This window comes from Marmota flaviventris, chromosome 7, assembly GCF_047511675.1.
Source record: "Marmota flaviventris isolate mMarFla1 chromosome 7, mMarFla1.hap1, whole genome shotgun sequence".
Taxonomy (NCBI): Eukaryota; Metazoa; Chordata; class Mammalia; order Rodentia; family Sciuridae; genus Marmota; species Marmota flaviventris.
The window spans coordinates 19,895,152-19,913,240 of NC_092504.1; the positions used below are offsets into that span (position 1 = coordinate 19,895,152).

Genomic DNA, 18,089 nt, shown 5'->3' on the forward strand with positions numbered 1-18,089 from the left:
CTAGGCTAAAATTTTACATATGGAAATGGATACTATTTTATTATAATTTTAAACATTTCCCTTTATATTGCTATTAGGGCATCTTCTCATTTCACTTTTCTTTTTCACGTTTTATATCTCTGGAAGTAGCAAGTATTAGATGAATGAGGAATTGGGAGATGAGTTAGGTTAAGTAACTCACCAGAAGTCACACAGCTAATGAGTAGCCAAGTCTGGACTTTAAGCCCAAATAGAAGTGACTGGGACACCGCTCCCCTAACTACCAACTCAACTTGTACTGGCTCAGAAAAGTAACAGTGATTCAGTGGAAACACAGCTAAGTGACGTCCTCCTCGGCCCCTCCCTCCGTGTCCCCGTGGCTGGGGAGGTTTGTGCGCTGTGTATTTGCTTGTCTCCTCACGCCTTTGCTTATTGGACTGGAACAAAAGGGAAGGCCTAATGCAGGAGGGGCTTTTGAGTTGGGTTTGCAGAGGTACAATTTTGCTAGACGATGTATTTTCAACAGGAGAGGATATTTTGGTTACATTTCTTTAGCTTTTTAAAAAATCCTTACTTTGAAAAATCTATTAGTTTTGTGACCTCCTGGAAGCCAGGGACTATGACATGCTCCTGGGGGTCCCTGTGCTGTGCATGCCCAAGCTGAAGACGGGCCATGGCACTGTGAGGGTGTGGGAGGGAGTGCCCCCCCCCCCCCTCTGGGACGGAGTCCCCCCCTTTCCACCCCTCGGTGGCTTTGAGAAGGCTTTACCCGAGACATCCCGGAAGTGCTGCACTGTCCCAGCGATCACCACGGACAGCAGGAAGGTTCCCAGAAAGTAGATCTGCAGACACCAGAAGCACACCTCAGATGACTGACCCAGGCAGGGGCCACAGGGCAGGGCTGTGGGGATGGTACCTACCAGGGCAGAGTGCAGGACAGCGCCCCAGATAAGCCGCAGGTGGAGGTACCCCCAGGCCAGGGAGCAGGGGCTGAAGGACTCCTCGCTGCTGTGGCTCCAGCACCTGCCGACAAAGCCAGGCCTCCCGTCAGGTGGGCGACTTGGGGGCCCTTCCCACGACTGCCTCTCCAGAGCTCACACCCGCACGCCTCTGCTCTTGCACACTCGAGCACACTTGCAGTGAGGGGCGTGGAAGCAAAGGCACTTCAGTACTCTGAGCCTCACCTGGATTTCTGAGATCCTCGCAGAAATCTGAGGAAAAGGTCACCTGCACCTTCGTTATGAAGGATCACATGGAGCATGGGGCCTGTTAGAACAGCATTTCTGTCCGAGTGTCTGTCCAAAGTCCAGAGACAGGAATGCCTCCCTATCTTTCAGAAAAGCGCGGGCTAATCAGATGTGTGGCTTTTTTTTTTTTTTTTTCATGGAAAACCTTGGTCAGCACTTGAACTTCAGATCAAGCACATTGTATATCATGAGCCTCAGAGACTTTGGCTAACTGTTCACTACTAGAAGCAAATCCTGGGCCCTTTCTCTAACAATTGACATCACAAAATAAGAACTGAGTCAAGAAACAACTCCCACCTCCTTGGGTCCCCCAGATGCCATGGCATAAGGGCACCTCTGAACTCACCGTTCGTATAGTTCCCGGAGAATGGAGATGTTACTAGAATGGAGTGATGGGTCAATTTCCAAGAAATCCAAAATATGGTGTGGGATGATAGCACCTTCCTCAATTAGCAGGGCCAGGTTAAAAAATCCCTAAAGGTAAGGCACAAACCAGACCCATCAGCTCCTCGTAATAAAACCCAGACACACACCCTTCATCAGCATGTAAACTTTTAAAACCTCTACATATTTTTTCCCAGCCCCTATAGCCAGATGGTTTAGTCATCTTCATTGATGAATTGTTTCCCTAAATATATGCATCTCAGAAATTTATTTGCAGGAGAACCGGGAGACTTTCAAAGGATGCTGCGTCCCATCTGCTCAGCAGCCAGTCAACCGGGAGGTCTGTCCTTTCCTGTTCACACTCTCAAAACAGAACGCACTGAAAAACCACAGCACCGCGTCGGAGGCGATGTCCATCACGGACGGTGGCCTCGGTCACCATCAAATCTGACAAAATATTTCTGTGGCTGCACACTACCTGTGACTGACATTCTAAGGTCAAGCGTGTCAGAGTCACAGATGGCACTTGCCTCAGCTCTCCTGGGTCAGCGTGGAAAACCTCATGATTTCTGTTGGCACAGACCTTCCTGGCCTCTTCCTTGGTACCTTACTCTTGACCCTCAGGGTGGGCCCGCCTTAATGGACTGTGCAGATCCTGGTTCAGGATCCCGACAGTGGAAATGTGTCACACAGATGGGTGCGAGATGCCAGCTGGAGGTCACTGGCCATCATGAGCTGAGCATGCGGCCAGACCACAAAGCCAGCAAAACATGAGTGGGGCCCACCACGAGGAGCCTTTCAAATGGAGCTGGACTGTGGCCCTTCGAGGAATCCATGGTCATGTATGAATGGCTCCCATCCTCCCTCTGTCTTGCCCTTCAGCTGCCAAGACCACAATCTAAATGAAAATCACGAACTGCCAAGTCGTACAACCGGGACTCCGGAGAGCATCCTGCATGGCCACCATGAAAACATAAAATAGTCACATTTTCTGAGTGCTTGCTGTATGCGAGGCCTCACTCCCTTTTGTGTATGTTCACTTAATCCTCACAACAAGGAGTGGAGATGGACACTACTATCCTCTGTTTTACAGATTGAGAAGCTGAGGCACAGAGAGGTTAAAGAACTTGCCCTTGTTCACACAGCTGGAAAGTGGCAGAGCTGAGATTCAAATATAAGCACATGGTGGGGTCCAGGTTCTCTAACCTCCACCATGTTGTCAAATAACCTCTAAATGGATTTAAATGTTAAGTATCTTCAAGACGTAGACACACACACACACAGCAGCAGCAGCAGCAGCAGAGCACAGGATATTCTCTTCTCTTTGAAAAGAAGATACTCTTAAAACTTGAGGTATTAGCAGAAAAATGACTTTGTAACATTTTAAAGGTTCTTCTAATCAGTGGAAACATATTATGAGAATAAGTGGTAAAATAGTCTGGGGAATATTTGTATGCAATGTAATAGCTTTAAGGTTCATTATCTACTAAGCAAATAAATAAAGAACTAATTATGGCTTGAAGAAGAAAAAAGAATGAAGACTCCAGTAGATAAAGACTAAGAATAGAGAATTCACCTAAGATGTGAAGACCAAACAACCATCAGCAAGTACAGGTAAAGGTGTCTGTCCTCTCTAGTCATTAAATAAATGCCATCCAAAACAACAAGGAAACATTAAATTGCAGTTGTCCCATTTGCAAAACTCAATCGTCCAGGGCCGACAGGATTTCAGGCAAGGCATCCATCAGAAAACAGCCTCAGAAAGCAGCTCAGCGGCGCCATCGCGGAGCCGTAGAGGCATTGGGACCGTGTGCCTTGGTAATGCCGTCTCAGAATGTAACTAAATTATTCAAGTGAAAAGTCATGAAAGTGCTCAGGCCAGCATTAGCGTGGCCGCTGCCCCCTGGCAAGCAGCCTCCACGTCTCCCTGGGTTGACTCTGAGCCCCACGAAGGCAGGAGGTTGATTTTCACCTCGTGCCCTGCCACTAAGCATTGCCTCAGACGTGGCGGGACGGGACACAGAAGGGCTGAATCAGTGGGCAAGCTAGAGACGGCAAGCAGCAGCGCCCGGCAGCAGGGGAAGCCCTGCAGCTCAGCAGAATGTGGGGCCCCTGAGAGCCGCGAGCAGAGAGACTAAGAAAACCACAGGGCGGTCCGAGTGGCGCGCACACTAGAGGTCACCTTGCAGGTGCATGTGCCAGTGAGCAGGGACCAGAAGTGACACAAGGACATGAAGAAGGAAAAGCCTCTGCCACGTAATGAAGGATCTTTTGATTTTTTTTTCTTTATACGTTATCCCTTATTGTTTTTGTATCATTGTCTTCCTAAAAAAATGATCATCAAAAATGAAAAACAAATTATCCAGGCTTCATTTAAAATGATGGCCGACATCATCTAAGGGAGTTTGTTTCTGTACAAATCCCTGTAGCAGAAACTTCGACTTCATTCCAGAAGAAATAGCAGATCACGCTCCAGTTAGCATCCTGGGTGTTGGGGCTCAGCACCTCACTTATTCCTCACCTCCGAGGAGGGGATGCTGTTATCTTCCCAGTCCACAGACGAGAAATGGAGTCTCAGAGATTTAGTGACTCCCCATACACAAGCAGCTGGAGAGATGAGTGGAGAGATGTAGGATCTTAACCTGGGGACCAACCCCTCCGATGTAATATCCCCACTAAGAAAAAAGAAGGGAGGGGGAAGCCAAGGTGAGGATGAGTCTCTTACTTCCGCTCTGTGATCAGACTCCAGAGCACAGTCGGAAACTATTCCAGTTTCCACTGCAAAAAAACCTGCCCTGGGATCCTCAGGGAGATCCCAATTAGCAAACGGAGAGAGAACGAGGTAAGTCCTAATAGTGGTTGCCGGCACCATCTGTTAAAATTCATAGGCAAAAATTTTGAGGACAAGCAGGATATCTGCATAGTCTCAAACTATCTCCCCAAGATATTTATAAATTAAAAATGAAACAACGTGAACTTTACAGTGGAGAAACCTAACAGAAACCAGAGACGCTTAACCTCACCAGGGACGAGAGTCACTGACACCACACAGCCCTGATGTGACACGCCAAGGACACGTGACATCTCTACCGTTCCTGCCCCAAACACTCAACCTCAGCGGGTTCATGAAAAAACAGAAATGTCCAACCACTTGATGAGAATGAAAGATGAGAAAGCAACTAGGTGTAATGTGGGACCTTGCACTGAATCCCAGAACAGAAAATGGGTATCAGTGGACAAACGTGAAATCCAAATAGTCTGAAGGGTGGGTACGGATATTGACAGTGGCATGGTGGCCATGCAGAATGTTAACGTTAAAAGAAGCTGGGCGGAGGTGTATGGGGATGCTCTGAATCTCTTTTGTAACTTTTCTATAAGCCTAAAGTGATTTTAAAATAAGAAGTTTCAAAAAAAAGTCATTGAGAAAAAGTCCTGTCACTTAAATATTGAGCTCAATCGCACATGGAAAGCACGTCCTGTAACAGCCACTCTTTTAGATCCTTGAGTTTCTGTCTGTGAGTTATTTTGACAGAATTCAGTAGAAAACACCTCAGGATTGGAGCTAGAGACCCAGGTTTAGGCTCTGGCTGTTCTATTTTCTACGTGATTATCTGGCCTGGAACAATTCATTACCTTGCTGTGGCTCTAACTATGACATAGGTATAAAATCTCCAGGTCCATAGGATTGCTTGGGGACACAGTAGGCGCTCAATCAAGGTCCCCCAGGTCCTCATGGAGTTGTCTGAAGGACGTGTGAACGTGCATGGACAAAGACCAAATCATGCTGTGGAAGTACACAGAGAAGACTGCTAGGTCTCTGGGCCTTCAGAGCAGGCTTCGCTGTTTTTACCTGGGAGTCTCCCTCCAGCGCGGCCTGGGCGTACATCTGCACAGACAATTCAAGGTCTTGTGACTGGTTTTGGTGGCCATAGTAGTACAGGTCTCCCATTTTCAAATATGCTGCAGAACGCAAAACATATCCACTTGTCAAGCAGTTTTATTTTAGGCTAACATTGTCAATTACTGGGCCATTCACTCAACGGAGTGTATCCTATTAAAATTTGAATGCAGAATATTTTTAGGTTTCCTTACTGTGTCAGGAAAAAACAAAAAAGGTTTTCTTTTCTTTCTTTCTTTCTTTTTTTGTTTTTTTTTTTTTTCCTGGAGCACCCTATCTAGACACTTTCCATACTCTAGGTAGCTCCCCTGAGCAGGTCTGTTTGAGACTCTCTGACAGCGAACTCAGCCCAGCGGCCAAGGTTGTCCCTGGCCCTCTATTCCACATCTGAAATGCTGCTGCTGTGTTTGATGTGTCTCATATCTCTTTGCTTTGCGTTAGCCGCATGTTTCATGTTTACTTTGAGGAAACACATTTGAGAGCATAGGTGTCAGTCAATATCCAATCAGAAAATCCAGAATCCACCTTGGGTAGCCCAAAGAGGGATTTTTATCATGGGAAAGTAGATGCCTGGGTACCGGAAGAGACAGAAGGCAAGTGGGAGATGGAAGGAAGCTACTGTCACCCCCCAGGATGGGGAAGTGGGGGTGGCTGTGAGGTTCCCAGAGCTTCCCAGTCCCCTGGGAGCTGGACCAGAGAGGGCGGAGTTACTAGGCAGGGGCTGGAACCATGGGACATGTGGCCACTGCCAGACAACTGGTGCAAAACAGAGAGATGGGAAGAGAGAGCTGGGCTTCCCCCCTCCTCCCACTCTGCAGCCTTCCCTGGTGCCCACCACTGGTGATGCCCATCAGAAGCTCCTGGGACAAGAGCCTGGCACTGCATTCCTGGTGGCCACCCCCCTCCCACAGACAGCAGAGCAGAGCACAGGGCTGGGAACACATCTGAGGGCAAAAAGCAAATGACAGGCCAGGGCGTCCCTTTATAGTAGGATGGCTTTTGTGTTCTCTTGGTTTGGAGGTGGGTCTGGTGAGTGGGACAAGGTGCTTGAGTGCCCTGCAGGGGCTAAGAGCAGGTTAGCCAGGGCCTTAATAGCAGAGATTTTTCACTTTCATTCCTAATTGTTTAGAAATATCACACTTCACACCAAGCTGTTAGATGTTCCCTGTTACTAAAGATTAAAAGCCTCTAACGCTTAGGTTAGCACCGTTTTTTCTATACATACCAAATGAAGGAGCATCGATTTGAAAAACAGAGAAATTATAGTATCTCCAAACACAATTAACACCCAAGTATCTCCTGGCCAGGTCCTAAGAGGTAAAGGAGAGAGAAAAAGTTAATTCATTAATATTTTGGCCAAGTGACTAATTTTGCCTTGGTAAAGCTTAATTCATTATCTTTAACCTTACAGCTTCTGCTTGCAGAAGAATCCATTTACTTACCGGCCTTTCCTCACAGATGTGTGCTAAATTTGTCTGTGACACTTCAATTCCAGTTTCTGCTGCTAAAACATAATACAGCAAAGCTTCATGCCTAAAAATAGATGATTAATAATAAATTTCATATAGTGGCTCTTACTAATATTCAGAGAGCTTTATATTCAAACATAAGAGGGCACAAAATAAGCAGTTTTTTAAAACCACAAAATCATGAGTTTTTTTTTTTCTTTTTAAATAAATACTGTTGTTAAAAATACTGCATGCACTGATTTATTTCCTATCTTAAAGGCTGAGCTCCCAGATAAGGCTGGGGACCTAGTTGGTACAACAGCTACCTCTACTGGCCGAGAGGCGTGCGGAACGCTGGCTGAGGACTTGTCCATTAGTCTTTGGTCCTTGAATCTTTCCTTCCTCGCTTAGAGGAGATGAGTGGTATTAAGAAAAAACCCTGGGCTTTACAGTCCCCTGTTTTGTGAAAGGCTTTACAGGACTTAGGATTCGGAACAAGCTTAATTAAAGCTGAGCTTGTGTTGTGCATTAGAAGTTTGGCAAAGAAGAAGCAGTTTACAAGGGATTGATGACAGTGGCCAAAACACATGAAAAATAAATGCCCGACAGCCGTAGCGACTGAGCAAGTGCAAAACAACGAGAGACCACTTTTCATCGGTTGAAAGTCGGGCACAGGATTCACTGATGGCACAATGACAAGGACCCGGGGAAATGCACGCACTCCCGTGCCCGCGCTGGAGGGCCAGTGGTTGCAGTGAGTCTGGGGTCAAGGAAGGAAGTCTGAGAATTCACACACCATTTGTGCCTACTGCTCTCCCTTGGGGGTTTATTCCAAAGAAACCAGATATGTGCAAGGATCCCGTTGCCAAGGGGTTTGTGATAGGGCTGATGGCCAAAAGCTGCTACATCAAAGCAAACTCGAAACAAATACCTGAAAGTCACAGACTAGGATCAGTGAACCTCGTGCAGCCACATTCAGATGTGGCCAATAAAGACAATGTCATGGAAGAGTATTGAAAATACTTGTGCAAAACCTTGTAATTAGCATCCCAAAAAGGCAGAATATAAAATTGCATCCCACTTTTGCAAAACACAAATGGAATTAAATATGCACATGTGCATACACCTGTAAATACATATATGTAGAAGAATAAATTCTAAAAACCATCTAACAAATGTTAACAATACTTATCTCTTCATGGTTAGAATGCAGTAATTTCTATTTCTTCCTTTTATCTATCTGATTTCCTCAATTTTCTATGTTACCCAGTTTGTGCATAAAATTTGATTTTCACAATAAGTAGTTATTTCTAAAGCTTGTTTTTCATTTTAAGTAGTTGACACAAATGATGCTTTCTTAATTTGAGCCCCACCCAGAATCTGGTTTAGGGAAGGATGGGCGAGAGAAAATGAGGTAACAGATTCTGAAATCACCTTTCTACAGTGCTCAAAGCACCTACTGGGAGACCATTTCATGGAGACATACAGAGGTGGCTGGGAATCAAATTAGGACAGGCAGACCTTCCGTGAGACAGGCTGCAGGTCATGGGACACATGGCTTCTGAATGAGTCAGTTCCCAGTCTCTGAGATACCTAAGGTGGCTGACCAATTAGCTGTGACTCGTGCTAACAGAGACAAGGTCACCTAAGCAGTGTCCCCTGCTCAGGCAGTCAGATCACAAGGCCACACTGCAGGTGCAAACACCACTGAAAAGATGCCTAGGGACTTTGTTAAACAGGCTGCAAAAATCATTTTGGGGCATCAGAATCCTCAGAGCTCACCTGACACCAAAGAGGCACCACCGGGAGGTCCTGCAGAAGGTCCCTATCCTTTTATAACAGAACCCTGTTCCCAAGATCTCAAAACCTCAAGTTTCTTCACATACACATGAATGCCCACTAGTGTCTCAGTCTCTACCAGGGATGCTTGAGGAAAGGAGATGGGGCAGACCTGTCCCCCAAAGTCCAGTACTGGGCCAATGCCCTGAGCTGCCATGACTAGCTAGTATGTGGCTCAGATTACTGAAGTGTCACATAATGAGTTCTTGGACAGCAGAAAAACAGCCAAACTGGCTGCTAGAACTGAGGGGTGGGGTGGGAGCTGGTGGTTGACACTGTCAGAAGGCTCACTTGAGAAGCTTCATAAGACAATCTCTTGCCTCTCAAGTAACCTTGGCAGTAGGGGAGGGAGAGGTTTTATAGGAAGACTTCTATTGTTCAATTATTACATAGACTGGGAGGAAATACTGTAGAATTCTCAAGCTTTTCCATCAAAGGAGAAACTAAATCCATCCAAATGTGATGTCTAAAAACATTGCTGTCAACTCCTCCTGGCTGCATCAATCACCCAGGCCTGTGCATGCTGATGTCACCACCACCCACTTTTATATAGTGAAAGAGTAGGCTCTAAAAGGGGGATTGACGCTTCCCAGGCCAGACTCCCCAGCTTGTTAAAACTTTGAGACATGACACTGATGCGGAGGCCCGACCCACATGCAGCCTCCAGACACTACTTAACTGTGTTTCAACAGAAACCACCTGAAAGTATTAATTACAGATATTTCTACACTTATATTCTGGAACAAACATTTACTCAGCACTTGATAATTGCAGGAAGCCCAAAGACAGACCTCAAAACACTCCTGTCCTTCCAATAATTTCTTCAAGCTTTAGGAAGAAGACCCAAGCTTCAAGTTTTATTTCCAATGCACTCAAGTGAATTGTCTTCCAGACAGACAATTTTGTGAAAGATGGGGACTAAATGCAAGAAAGGAGGGGATTTATAGGAATGAATTGAGAGGCACATTTGCTTCCCTCTCATTTTCAGACCTTGGACAGACATTCCTAGCACTTTTATAATGATAGGTCTTAATAATCAATTCTTCGACCCCTTGCTGTGAATTGTGAATTTGAATGCCTCTGAGCAGTTGCTGGAACAATTATGTTATTTCCTCTGTGCTCTTTTCTTCTAATGCCTCAGGCAGTTCAGATGGGAAAGAGTAAAAAAGAAAAGTCCTGGGGTCTCGGTGGAATTCACTGCAAAAAGGTGAATCTCTTTCAACCGGAACTTTGCATGTCTACTTCTCTCGCCTCAAGTCCACTAGAAGCTGCTAACCTCTGGGGTTAAGTATTTTGGGTACATTTAAGACAAAGCACAATAAAACAGTAGCTCGCAGATAAAACACACATAAGGCGGAGAGAAATGAAACATGACAGCCGGCCTTTCCCTGCTAACGGCGGCGGCTGGTGTCCGAGGACAGCCTCAGGCATGACAACATCATCTTCTGTCTTACGCTGATCCAGCAAAAAGCCCCTTTTTCCATCACGCTCCTCTTTACGCTCCCCCACATAAATCTTGGAACAATACAGGAAGGCAGAAGCTCATCAAACTGACACATGTAATTTGAAAATAACGTCCAGAATAAATTCACTCACACAAAAATGAAGAAGGGAGATGGGCCGGAGACATTGATGGATGATTTTGTTCTATTAAGGGAAAATAGATGGTACCCCCAAAGCCACACTGTGGTGTGAGAAGGCCAGCAAACGCCTATTTCCTATTTAAGCCCTGGGCAGGGGCTGGAGACTGGAGGTGCAGGAAGCAATCAGGATGCGCTTTGCCCCAAACGTATTTTGACAAAGATCTTCTCATTGTAATGGATACTAGATGTTTTTTCTTGTTGATACTAAGAAGTCTTGAAGCCAGGCTGAGATTTACCTTTAACCATTCTTAGCATCAGCACCAGGATTGGCAAGGATATGGAGAAACAGAAATCTATAGATGGTGAGCAGGACAGCGACTTGGTAAAACCACTTTGGAAAACAGTTGTCTCATAATGCTGTCCAGGTGCCATTCATTGACACCCAGAGGCCCCACTCCTGAGTTGATAGGTAAGAGCAACTCTTCCCTGCAGGTCAGAGAAGAAATTAAGAAATGTTTGTGGCCGTGTGGCACAACAAGAACACAAGAAGGGGGTAGGGAGGGAAGAACAGAAGTTCACTGGATTAGAAAAGTCCTGGGGTCTCAGTGGAATTCACTGCAAAATGGTGAATGAAGGGAAGGGAGTGGGGATGGAAATGGGAGAGACAGTAGAATAAACCGGACACAATTTTTCTATGTTCATGGATGACTGCATGTCAGAGGCAACTCCACATCATGTTCAACCACAAGAATGGGGAGTTACACTCCATGAATGTGTGATATGTCGAACAAACTCTACTGTCACGTATAACTAAAAAGAAAAAAAAAATTAAAAAGTGAGAAAAAAAAACCAGTAACAGCAGCAAAAGGGAAATAACACAAATATGCATTAATATAAAATTAATAAATAGCAGCATATTATAGCAGTGAATATGAATGACCCACAGGTACAGGCATCAAAATGTATGAATCTTAGAAGTGTAATGTTAAGTCTAAAAAAAGTTGAAGATTATATATGATATGATTTTAATAATATAAAGGTCAGAAATAAGCCAAACTAAATCCATTGCACAGGAATATATCCATATATAGCAAAACTATACAGAAACCAAGAGGTGGATGAGTAAGACTCAGGCAATGGTGACTTCTGGGGGTTAATCTGGGAGGGGCACGCAAGGGCCTCAACAGTGCTGGCAATGTTCGATGTTCGCCCCGCTAAGTAGGGTGAAAAGTTAACAGGGGTCCCTTTTATTGTTGTGCTCTTGTGTGTCACATTATTACATACCACATATTATTTCATATGTGTCAACTATTACCTAAGAAAAAACCCTCAAGTGGCAATGCCACATCTTTTGGCTCCAATGTTCAGCGCCTTTTACCTGGGTCTGAGCCAGCCCCTTTCAGGGTCTCCCTTCCTATCGCCATCACACTCAGCTGTTTGGTTTAAACATCTTCGAGATGGGCTTTGTCAGTGACTACCCTCCACAACACTACCAATGGCTCCCTGCTGCTTCCTAGACCAAGTAAAAAGTGTATCACCTGCCATTCAAAATCCCACCCAGTAGCATTTCTTTGGTTTTGCCCTGTAGGTTCTCAGTCTCACCCCCATGGCAAACTGGATGGCTTGAATTTTTCTACACTTCCTCAGGCTGTTCCTACCTCTTTGCTTTTGCTTCTGCAATGCCCTTGCCATTAGCGCTGTTCCCTGTGTGGCTAAGAGGAAACTCTATTCATCCCTCAAGGCCCTGTTATCCCTACTGCATTGTCAAGCTGACCTAGGGCTCCCCAGTGAGAGAGCAGCCTTCCTCCTTCCATTCCCAGGGCTCCCACCTCCTGCTCCTGGCCCCTGAGTTGGCTTGTTCTGACTGTTTGCTTCCATTCCTCCACTCGTTCAGTAGTTTCTGAGCACTCCCCGGCGTTTCCATGTGCGAGGCCCTGGGACACAAATCACGGACAACGGACAATAAAATGACTGTGATCCCAGGACTGGGCAGGATTCCTAGGTAGAGGAAGTAGCAGGTGCAAAGGGTCCGAGGCTAGACCTAATTCGGGCCATGTGACAAAATGTGCATGGAGAAGAGGGACAGCAAGCGTCCCCAACCCCGACTGGTGACATCCCCTGCATGTGAGTGTGCACAGCAGAACCTACTGAACTGAATCAAAAACACACACAGTGCAAAACACACGTAGTAAGTTTTCCTTCCCCGCTACCAAGGGACGGGGTGGGACGCCCACATTGAAGCTGAGAAGTCTAAGGCAGAAGTCAAGCCACAGGGGCATTTTCATTCAACTAACCCTTCATGGCAAAATTTCAGCTGTCTAGTGAAGGGCTTTCTGTTAAATGCCAAAGTAGGCAAGAAAGCCAAGCTACTCACCAGGTTTTTTTACTCATTCTTTTTCTGGGGGGAAAAAAAGTGTCAGATACCTTTGTGTGGCAAGGGGGCATGTAGGTGTGAATGTGTGTGTGTGTGTGTGTGTGTGTGTGTGTACAGACCTGCTCCCCTTTTTGGAAAACCCCACATAAAAACCGAGGGGTATCTTGAAGCATTTGGTTCCCCCTCGGAAGCTTATGGGGAGCGGAGAGCATGAGCCTCCTGCGGAGGCTGGAGAGAATGAGTTACAGTCAAGTATCTGGAGTTTTATGAACTGAAGTTCCCCCGGGAAGCAAGACACCACAGAAACTCCAGGAAAACAGGAAGGTACAGTTACAGTCGGGAAGAGGTAATTTCCTTCAAAGAAATTCCTTTCTGTTTGTGCAAAGTGAGGCCACAGATAATAAACTTTCACAGGATGATAATAACAAACATTTGTATTTGGTGATTTTTTTCCCCTCTGGGCTCATTTCCCTGCACTCTCTAATTTAAGACGCTTGCTTACGGAGATGCCATCTGATGCGTGCGTGACCAGCTATGGACCCAAGGAGGAAATGGCACCTTTGGGGGAATATTTTAATTTTTAATTACAGCTTGGATCCGCGTGTGATCAATGGTAGGTCTCACCTAATGTCTTGGAGGCAGTGGACCGAGGGCTATCTGCTGATTTGCATGTCCTTTTTAGTTATTACAGAAATACCCGGATCATTTAGGCAATAAAACAGCCAAGCAAATGTGGCCCAAAGGAAAATGAGGATACAGTGTGAGAACCGACAGTGTGGAAACGGGTAAGTCTGTAAGTCCTCGTCCTCAGTGTCTCATCACTCACAGGGCAGGTGAGACATGCCAGCTCCTTGAGAAGCCTAGGAGGGGACATCTGTTTGGTTGACACCGGATACCGGTGAGCGGCTTTGGCATCCCCAGCTCCTGGTCATGGCTGAAGATAGTCAACTATCTATGAAAGGAGGTGGCCTGAGCCGGTTTTTTTGTTTGGGTACTGGGCATTGAATCCAGGATCACTCTACCACCGGATGACACCCCAGCCCTTTTGATTTTTTATTTTGAGATAGAGCCTTGCCTGGTTGCTCAGTCTGGCCTTAAACTTGCTATTCTCCTACCTCAGCCTCTCAGTTGCTGGGATTATAGGTGTGTCCCATGAATCAGGTAGAAATCCTGAACTTTCTGTGGCCTGACAGAGAGAAGAAGATCTCACCTAAGGTCCCTCATGTGTTGTCCCTAGACTCTAAAGCCAAGAGGAACAAACTCGAAGGAAAGAGAAGTCAATGTATTTGTGTGTCTTTCAACTTGATGAACGTGGCCACCCCTCCAGAGAACTAATTTTTGTGTATAATTGAACATGGAAATGCTATGTTTTCCAATCAACAGCCAATCAGTCCGTGATACTCAGAATACCATTACTGGAAGCTGTGATTTCCCTGCAAATTGCTCTTTCAGTTACATTTTAAGATTCCATCTCCTAAGACTCTAATGACAGACTGAAAGTTCAGGGCTGAGGAAGTTCACTTTCAGGTGGGTCCAAGCTTACCATGAGCCCTCCAGGTAGGCGTTGAGGCCTTTGCGAATGACATGGCCCAGGTAGCCATTTTTCTCAGCTACGTGCTTCGCCCATCTGAAAAGGAACGGGAAGAAAAAAATATGCAAACTGTGGCAAATTAAATAATCACTTTTTTCTTCATATGATCTCAATAAATCCCACTTGGGGAATATTTTGCTTGTTAGAATTTTTATAAAGCAACAAACCAGAACTGAATGTTAAGAAGGTGAAGAAAATGTGTTTTGAGAGCTTTTCACTCAGTGCCCCTTCTTATGAACGCTCAGTAGCTTGTCTTTTATGGAAACAAAGACATGCAATATACATAATGAAAAATGCCTACCGAGATGAAAAAATAATCTCCACCAAGACTTCTAGTAGTCTTTCCATGAATATATGTTTTTCTTACTCTGTTCTTGTCCCCTAATGTATCCTAGAGGGGTATATTAATAATGAACCAATCTGGACTAAAATCACTAAAAGAATAGCAGAAGAATGCAGAACTAACAAGCTCATAGGAGGGGGAAGAGAATAATATTTAAACAGACTTGATTAATACATAGGAAAGAGAAAAAAAAGACACAAAGAAAGAAAACTAGGTGGGACAAATAGGAAGTAATAACAAAATGGTAGATTTTAAAAACGAATATATCCAGAACTACATTACATGTAAATGAACTAAATACACCAATTAAAAGCTAAAATTGTGAAATAATGTTCAAAACCCCAATTATGTGCTACTTACAAAAGATATACTTTTAAAGTAAAGGACAAAATAGAAAGCAATAGTGGGAAAAAGGTACATAACACTCTTAACAATAAAACCTGGTGTAACTTCATGAAAAACAGAAAAGAAAGAGAAGGAGAGAGAGAGATGAAGGAAGAACCATCAACCGAGACAAAGAAATTATAAATGAGGAAGCGGTCAACCAGAAAGGCAAAACAATCAGCATCTGTGTGGCCCAGGAAAGTAAAGTGTCTCCATGTGAGGCCAAACCAACAGAACTAGACACAGACACAGCTATCCACACCTGGGGAATTTTAATGCAACCCTTTTCAATAACCGATATGGCAAAACATAAAACGTCAGAAAGGACATGGAAGAGCTGAACAATAGAATTAATGAACTTGCGGTACTGATACGTAGGTAGACATTGCACCAACTCGTTTAGAAATCACAGCTCTTTTTTTCAAGAGACGGGAAAGCATCTACCAAAATTGACCATATCCTGGTCAGCAAGCAAGCCTCAGCAAATGTCAAAGGATTGAAGACATCCAGCTATGTTCTCAGACCACAACGGGAATTAAACTGAAAATCAATAACAAAAGGATAATGAGAAAGTTCATGAAACATGAGTGTTCCACACCAGATAGCCTTCATGACAATGATAAAGAGCTCCGAGACCATTCAAGGTAAGTTCTATGCTGCGCTGAGGTCAGGATGGGTTTGACTCCATGCTGTGCAAACAGCCTTCTGGAGAGCCAGTCTGTGGGTGTCAAGTGGCCTGAGGAGAGGTGAACAATTTTTTTTTTCTATAAAAGGCAAGATCACAGGTAATCACTGCTGCATATTCATTTTTCTTTGCTTTACAACCCTCCTCAACTATAAAAAGCATTCTTTGCTCTCAGAGCCAAACAATGGGTACAGAGCCACACTGCAGCTGCTGGCCCTCGTTTGCCAATCTCTAGACAACATTTTAGATATGCAAGACCTCAAAAATGCCTCCTGCTCACCATCGTGCAGGAAGCTACCATAGGATGTATCCTTCCAAAATGTAGGTGCAGAGCAAGAAGAAAGGGGCTCAGCAGAGAGAACATAAACCCCCCCAACAGAGATGGAAGGGAAGGAAACCCCCACAACAGTGATGAAGGTGCTCTGGGGTGATAGCCGTGTCCTGAACAAAGACTCCAGGAGAGACGTGGGCAAGAAGAGTAACTGAATAGAATACAGGGCGACATAGAGAGAGGAGACTGACATCTGGAAGAGATCGAGGTGGAGATCAACTACCTACAAAGTGATGAGAATATACAGCTAAGCAAATAAACAGCAATAAGAAACAATTACTGTTGTATAGAATAGAAAAGTTTTGCAAGAAAAAAAAAGCAACTGTAATATTCTGCATGGTTCAGCCACTGACGGCATTTACATGGATGTAATGATGTGAACTCTGATGCTGAGCTGACCACCAACATATGCTCATTGGGAAGATGAGAGCCGGCAGGACGTGTGAGCGTGTGGGACAGTGGGAGGTGGCAGAGGCACAGAGGGCTGCAGCCTTGTCTCTCCCCGGGGCATCACTAGACAAAGCCCCTGTACCAAGGCACAGTGGAATCTGCCTGCTGTTTAGAGAGAAGCAAGTAGAGAAGGAATAAAAGATTGAAAGTGATTTACTCCAGGGAGCAGGAAACAGAGGTTGGGGTGGGGTGGGGTAAGGTGGGAGTAGCGAGCAGGATTCCCTGCCTTTCCTTGTCAAATTTTTTTCTTATTTCTAATTTAGAAATTTTTAAATTTTGGTCTTATTAATTAATTTGGCGCTTTAACCTATATGCATGTATAATTAATAAAAATAAATTTAAAAATGCAAAAAAGGGAGGGAGGGAGAGGGGAAGGGAAAAGAAAAGAAAGAAAGAAAAAGAAGAGAAAAGGAAGTCCATCTTCTCAGGGTCGGTGAGTGGAGGACATGGATTTTCCGTCACGGGTGACACTTGACAGATTCTTACACAACCGCTTTCTCCGGGTCCCTCGGGAAGGTGTCCAGGTTGCCTGTGATATAGTAGAGAGAACACCACAAGGTCCCTTCGATGTGTCCCCCTTGTGCAGCCTTATGGAAATATTCACCAGCTAAAGTCTGCAGAGAGAGACAAACAGACGTCACTGTCATTAGCGAAAGGTCCCCTGGCAGCGCTGGTCTCACCAAAGCCAAGGTGGTGCAGTGCTTGAAGTCCGATATTATCACTGGCTTGAAACTTCTGATACTTGAGAAAACCAGGTCAAGCAATAGTTCCAGGAAGACAGCTCATCACCGAAGCCAGCCTCCGGGATGTATGACCTCGCCAAAAGCTATTCTGTTGATTAAGTTTAGCCAGGAGGGACAACGACAGGTGAAGGAGGGTACCATTGCCTTCTCATTTGATCCTCACATAACCCCTGTGCGCTCCACCAAGACTGTATCAGGAGTCACACCAGGTGAAAATTCAAACATTTGCTTTCCTAACCTTGCTCAATACCTTTCTTCAAACTCCTGTTCGAAAACTGCACTTCCAGTAGGAAGGTGAGAATTAGAAAATGACAATAAAAAATCGTCACTCACAGATGTGTGGGAGGCTCACCAGACATTTGCAATGCATAAAAATATCAGCCTCGTGGGCAATCAGACGGAGGCGGAGGGAAAAAAGAAAACAAACACTTAGATGGGGGTTCAAGCTTCCCCTGATTAACATGATTTTTTGGAGGCAGTTTGCTATTATTTTTAAAAGCATGGGCTCGCGAGGCAGGCCGACTGGGGTTCAAATCCCAGCTCTGCTCTTGATGAGCTCTGTGGCCTTGGGCTTCTCAGTTATTCTCTCCAAACATCATTTTCTGCAATTGTAAAATGTGGCTGCTGATTGTCCCTAGCGGGAAAGTTTGGAGTGAGAATTAAATAGAACACCATAGTCGCAAGGCTTAGCCCCCGGTGCTTCACGGAGAATAAGCTTCCAATCCGCTCTCCTGACCCCGCCAGTTCTGGTAACCCCAGTCTCGCCCATTCCCACCAATGCTACCTCCCTTCTCCCATCTCAATAAATGC

At 45.1% G+C, this 18,089-nt stretch overlaps 1 protein-coding gene across 2 annotated transcripts in view; it reads right to left on the reverse strand.

Moving 5' to 3' along the window:
- Window positions 1-18,089, reverse strand: part of Sel1l3 (SEL1L family member 3) — a 99,540-nt gene that overhangs the window by 9,823 nt on the left and 71,628 nt on the right. For both annotated transcript variants that reach the window (XM_027939003.3, XM_071614199.1), the window contains 8 exons: window positions 17,023-17,150; window positions 14,296-14,379; window positions 6,951-7,041; window positions 6,734-6,818; window positions 5,461-5,570; window positions 1,573-1,700; window positions 900-1,002; window positions 749-821 (listed from right to left, as the gene is read on the reverse strand). In XM_027939003.3, the coding sequence (XP_027794804.2) occupies window positions 749-821; window positions 900-1,002; window positions 1,573-1,700; window positions 5,461-5,570; window positions 6,734-6,818; window positions 6,951-7,041; window positions 14,296-14,379; window positions 17,023-17,150 (802 nt within the window). The remainder of the gene's footprint in view (window positions 1-748; window positions 822-899; window positions 1,003-1,572; window positions 1,701-5,460; window positions 5,571-6,733; window positions 6,819-6,950; window positions 7,042-14,295; window positions 14,380-17,022; window positions 17,151-18,089) is intronic.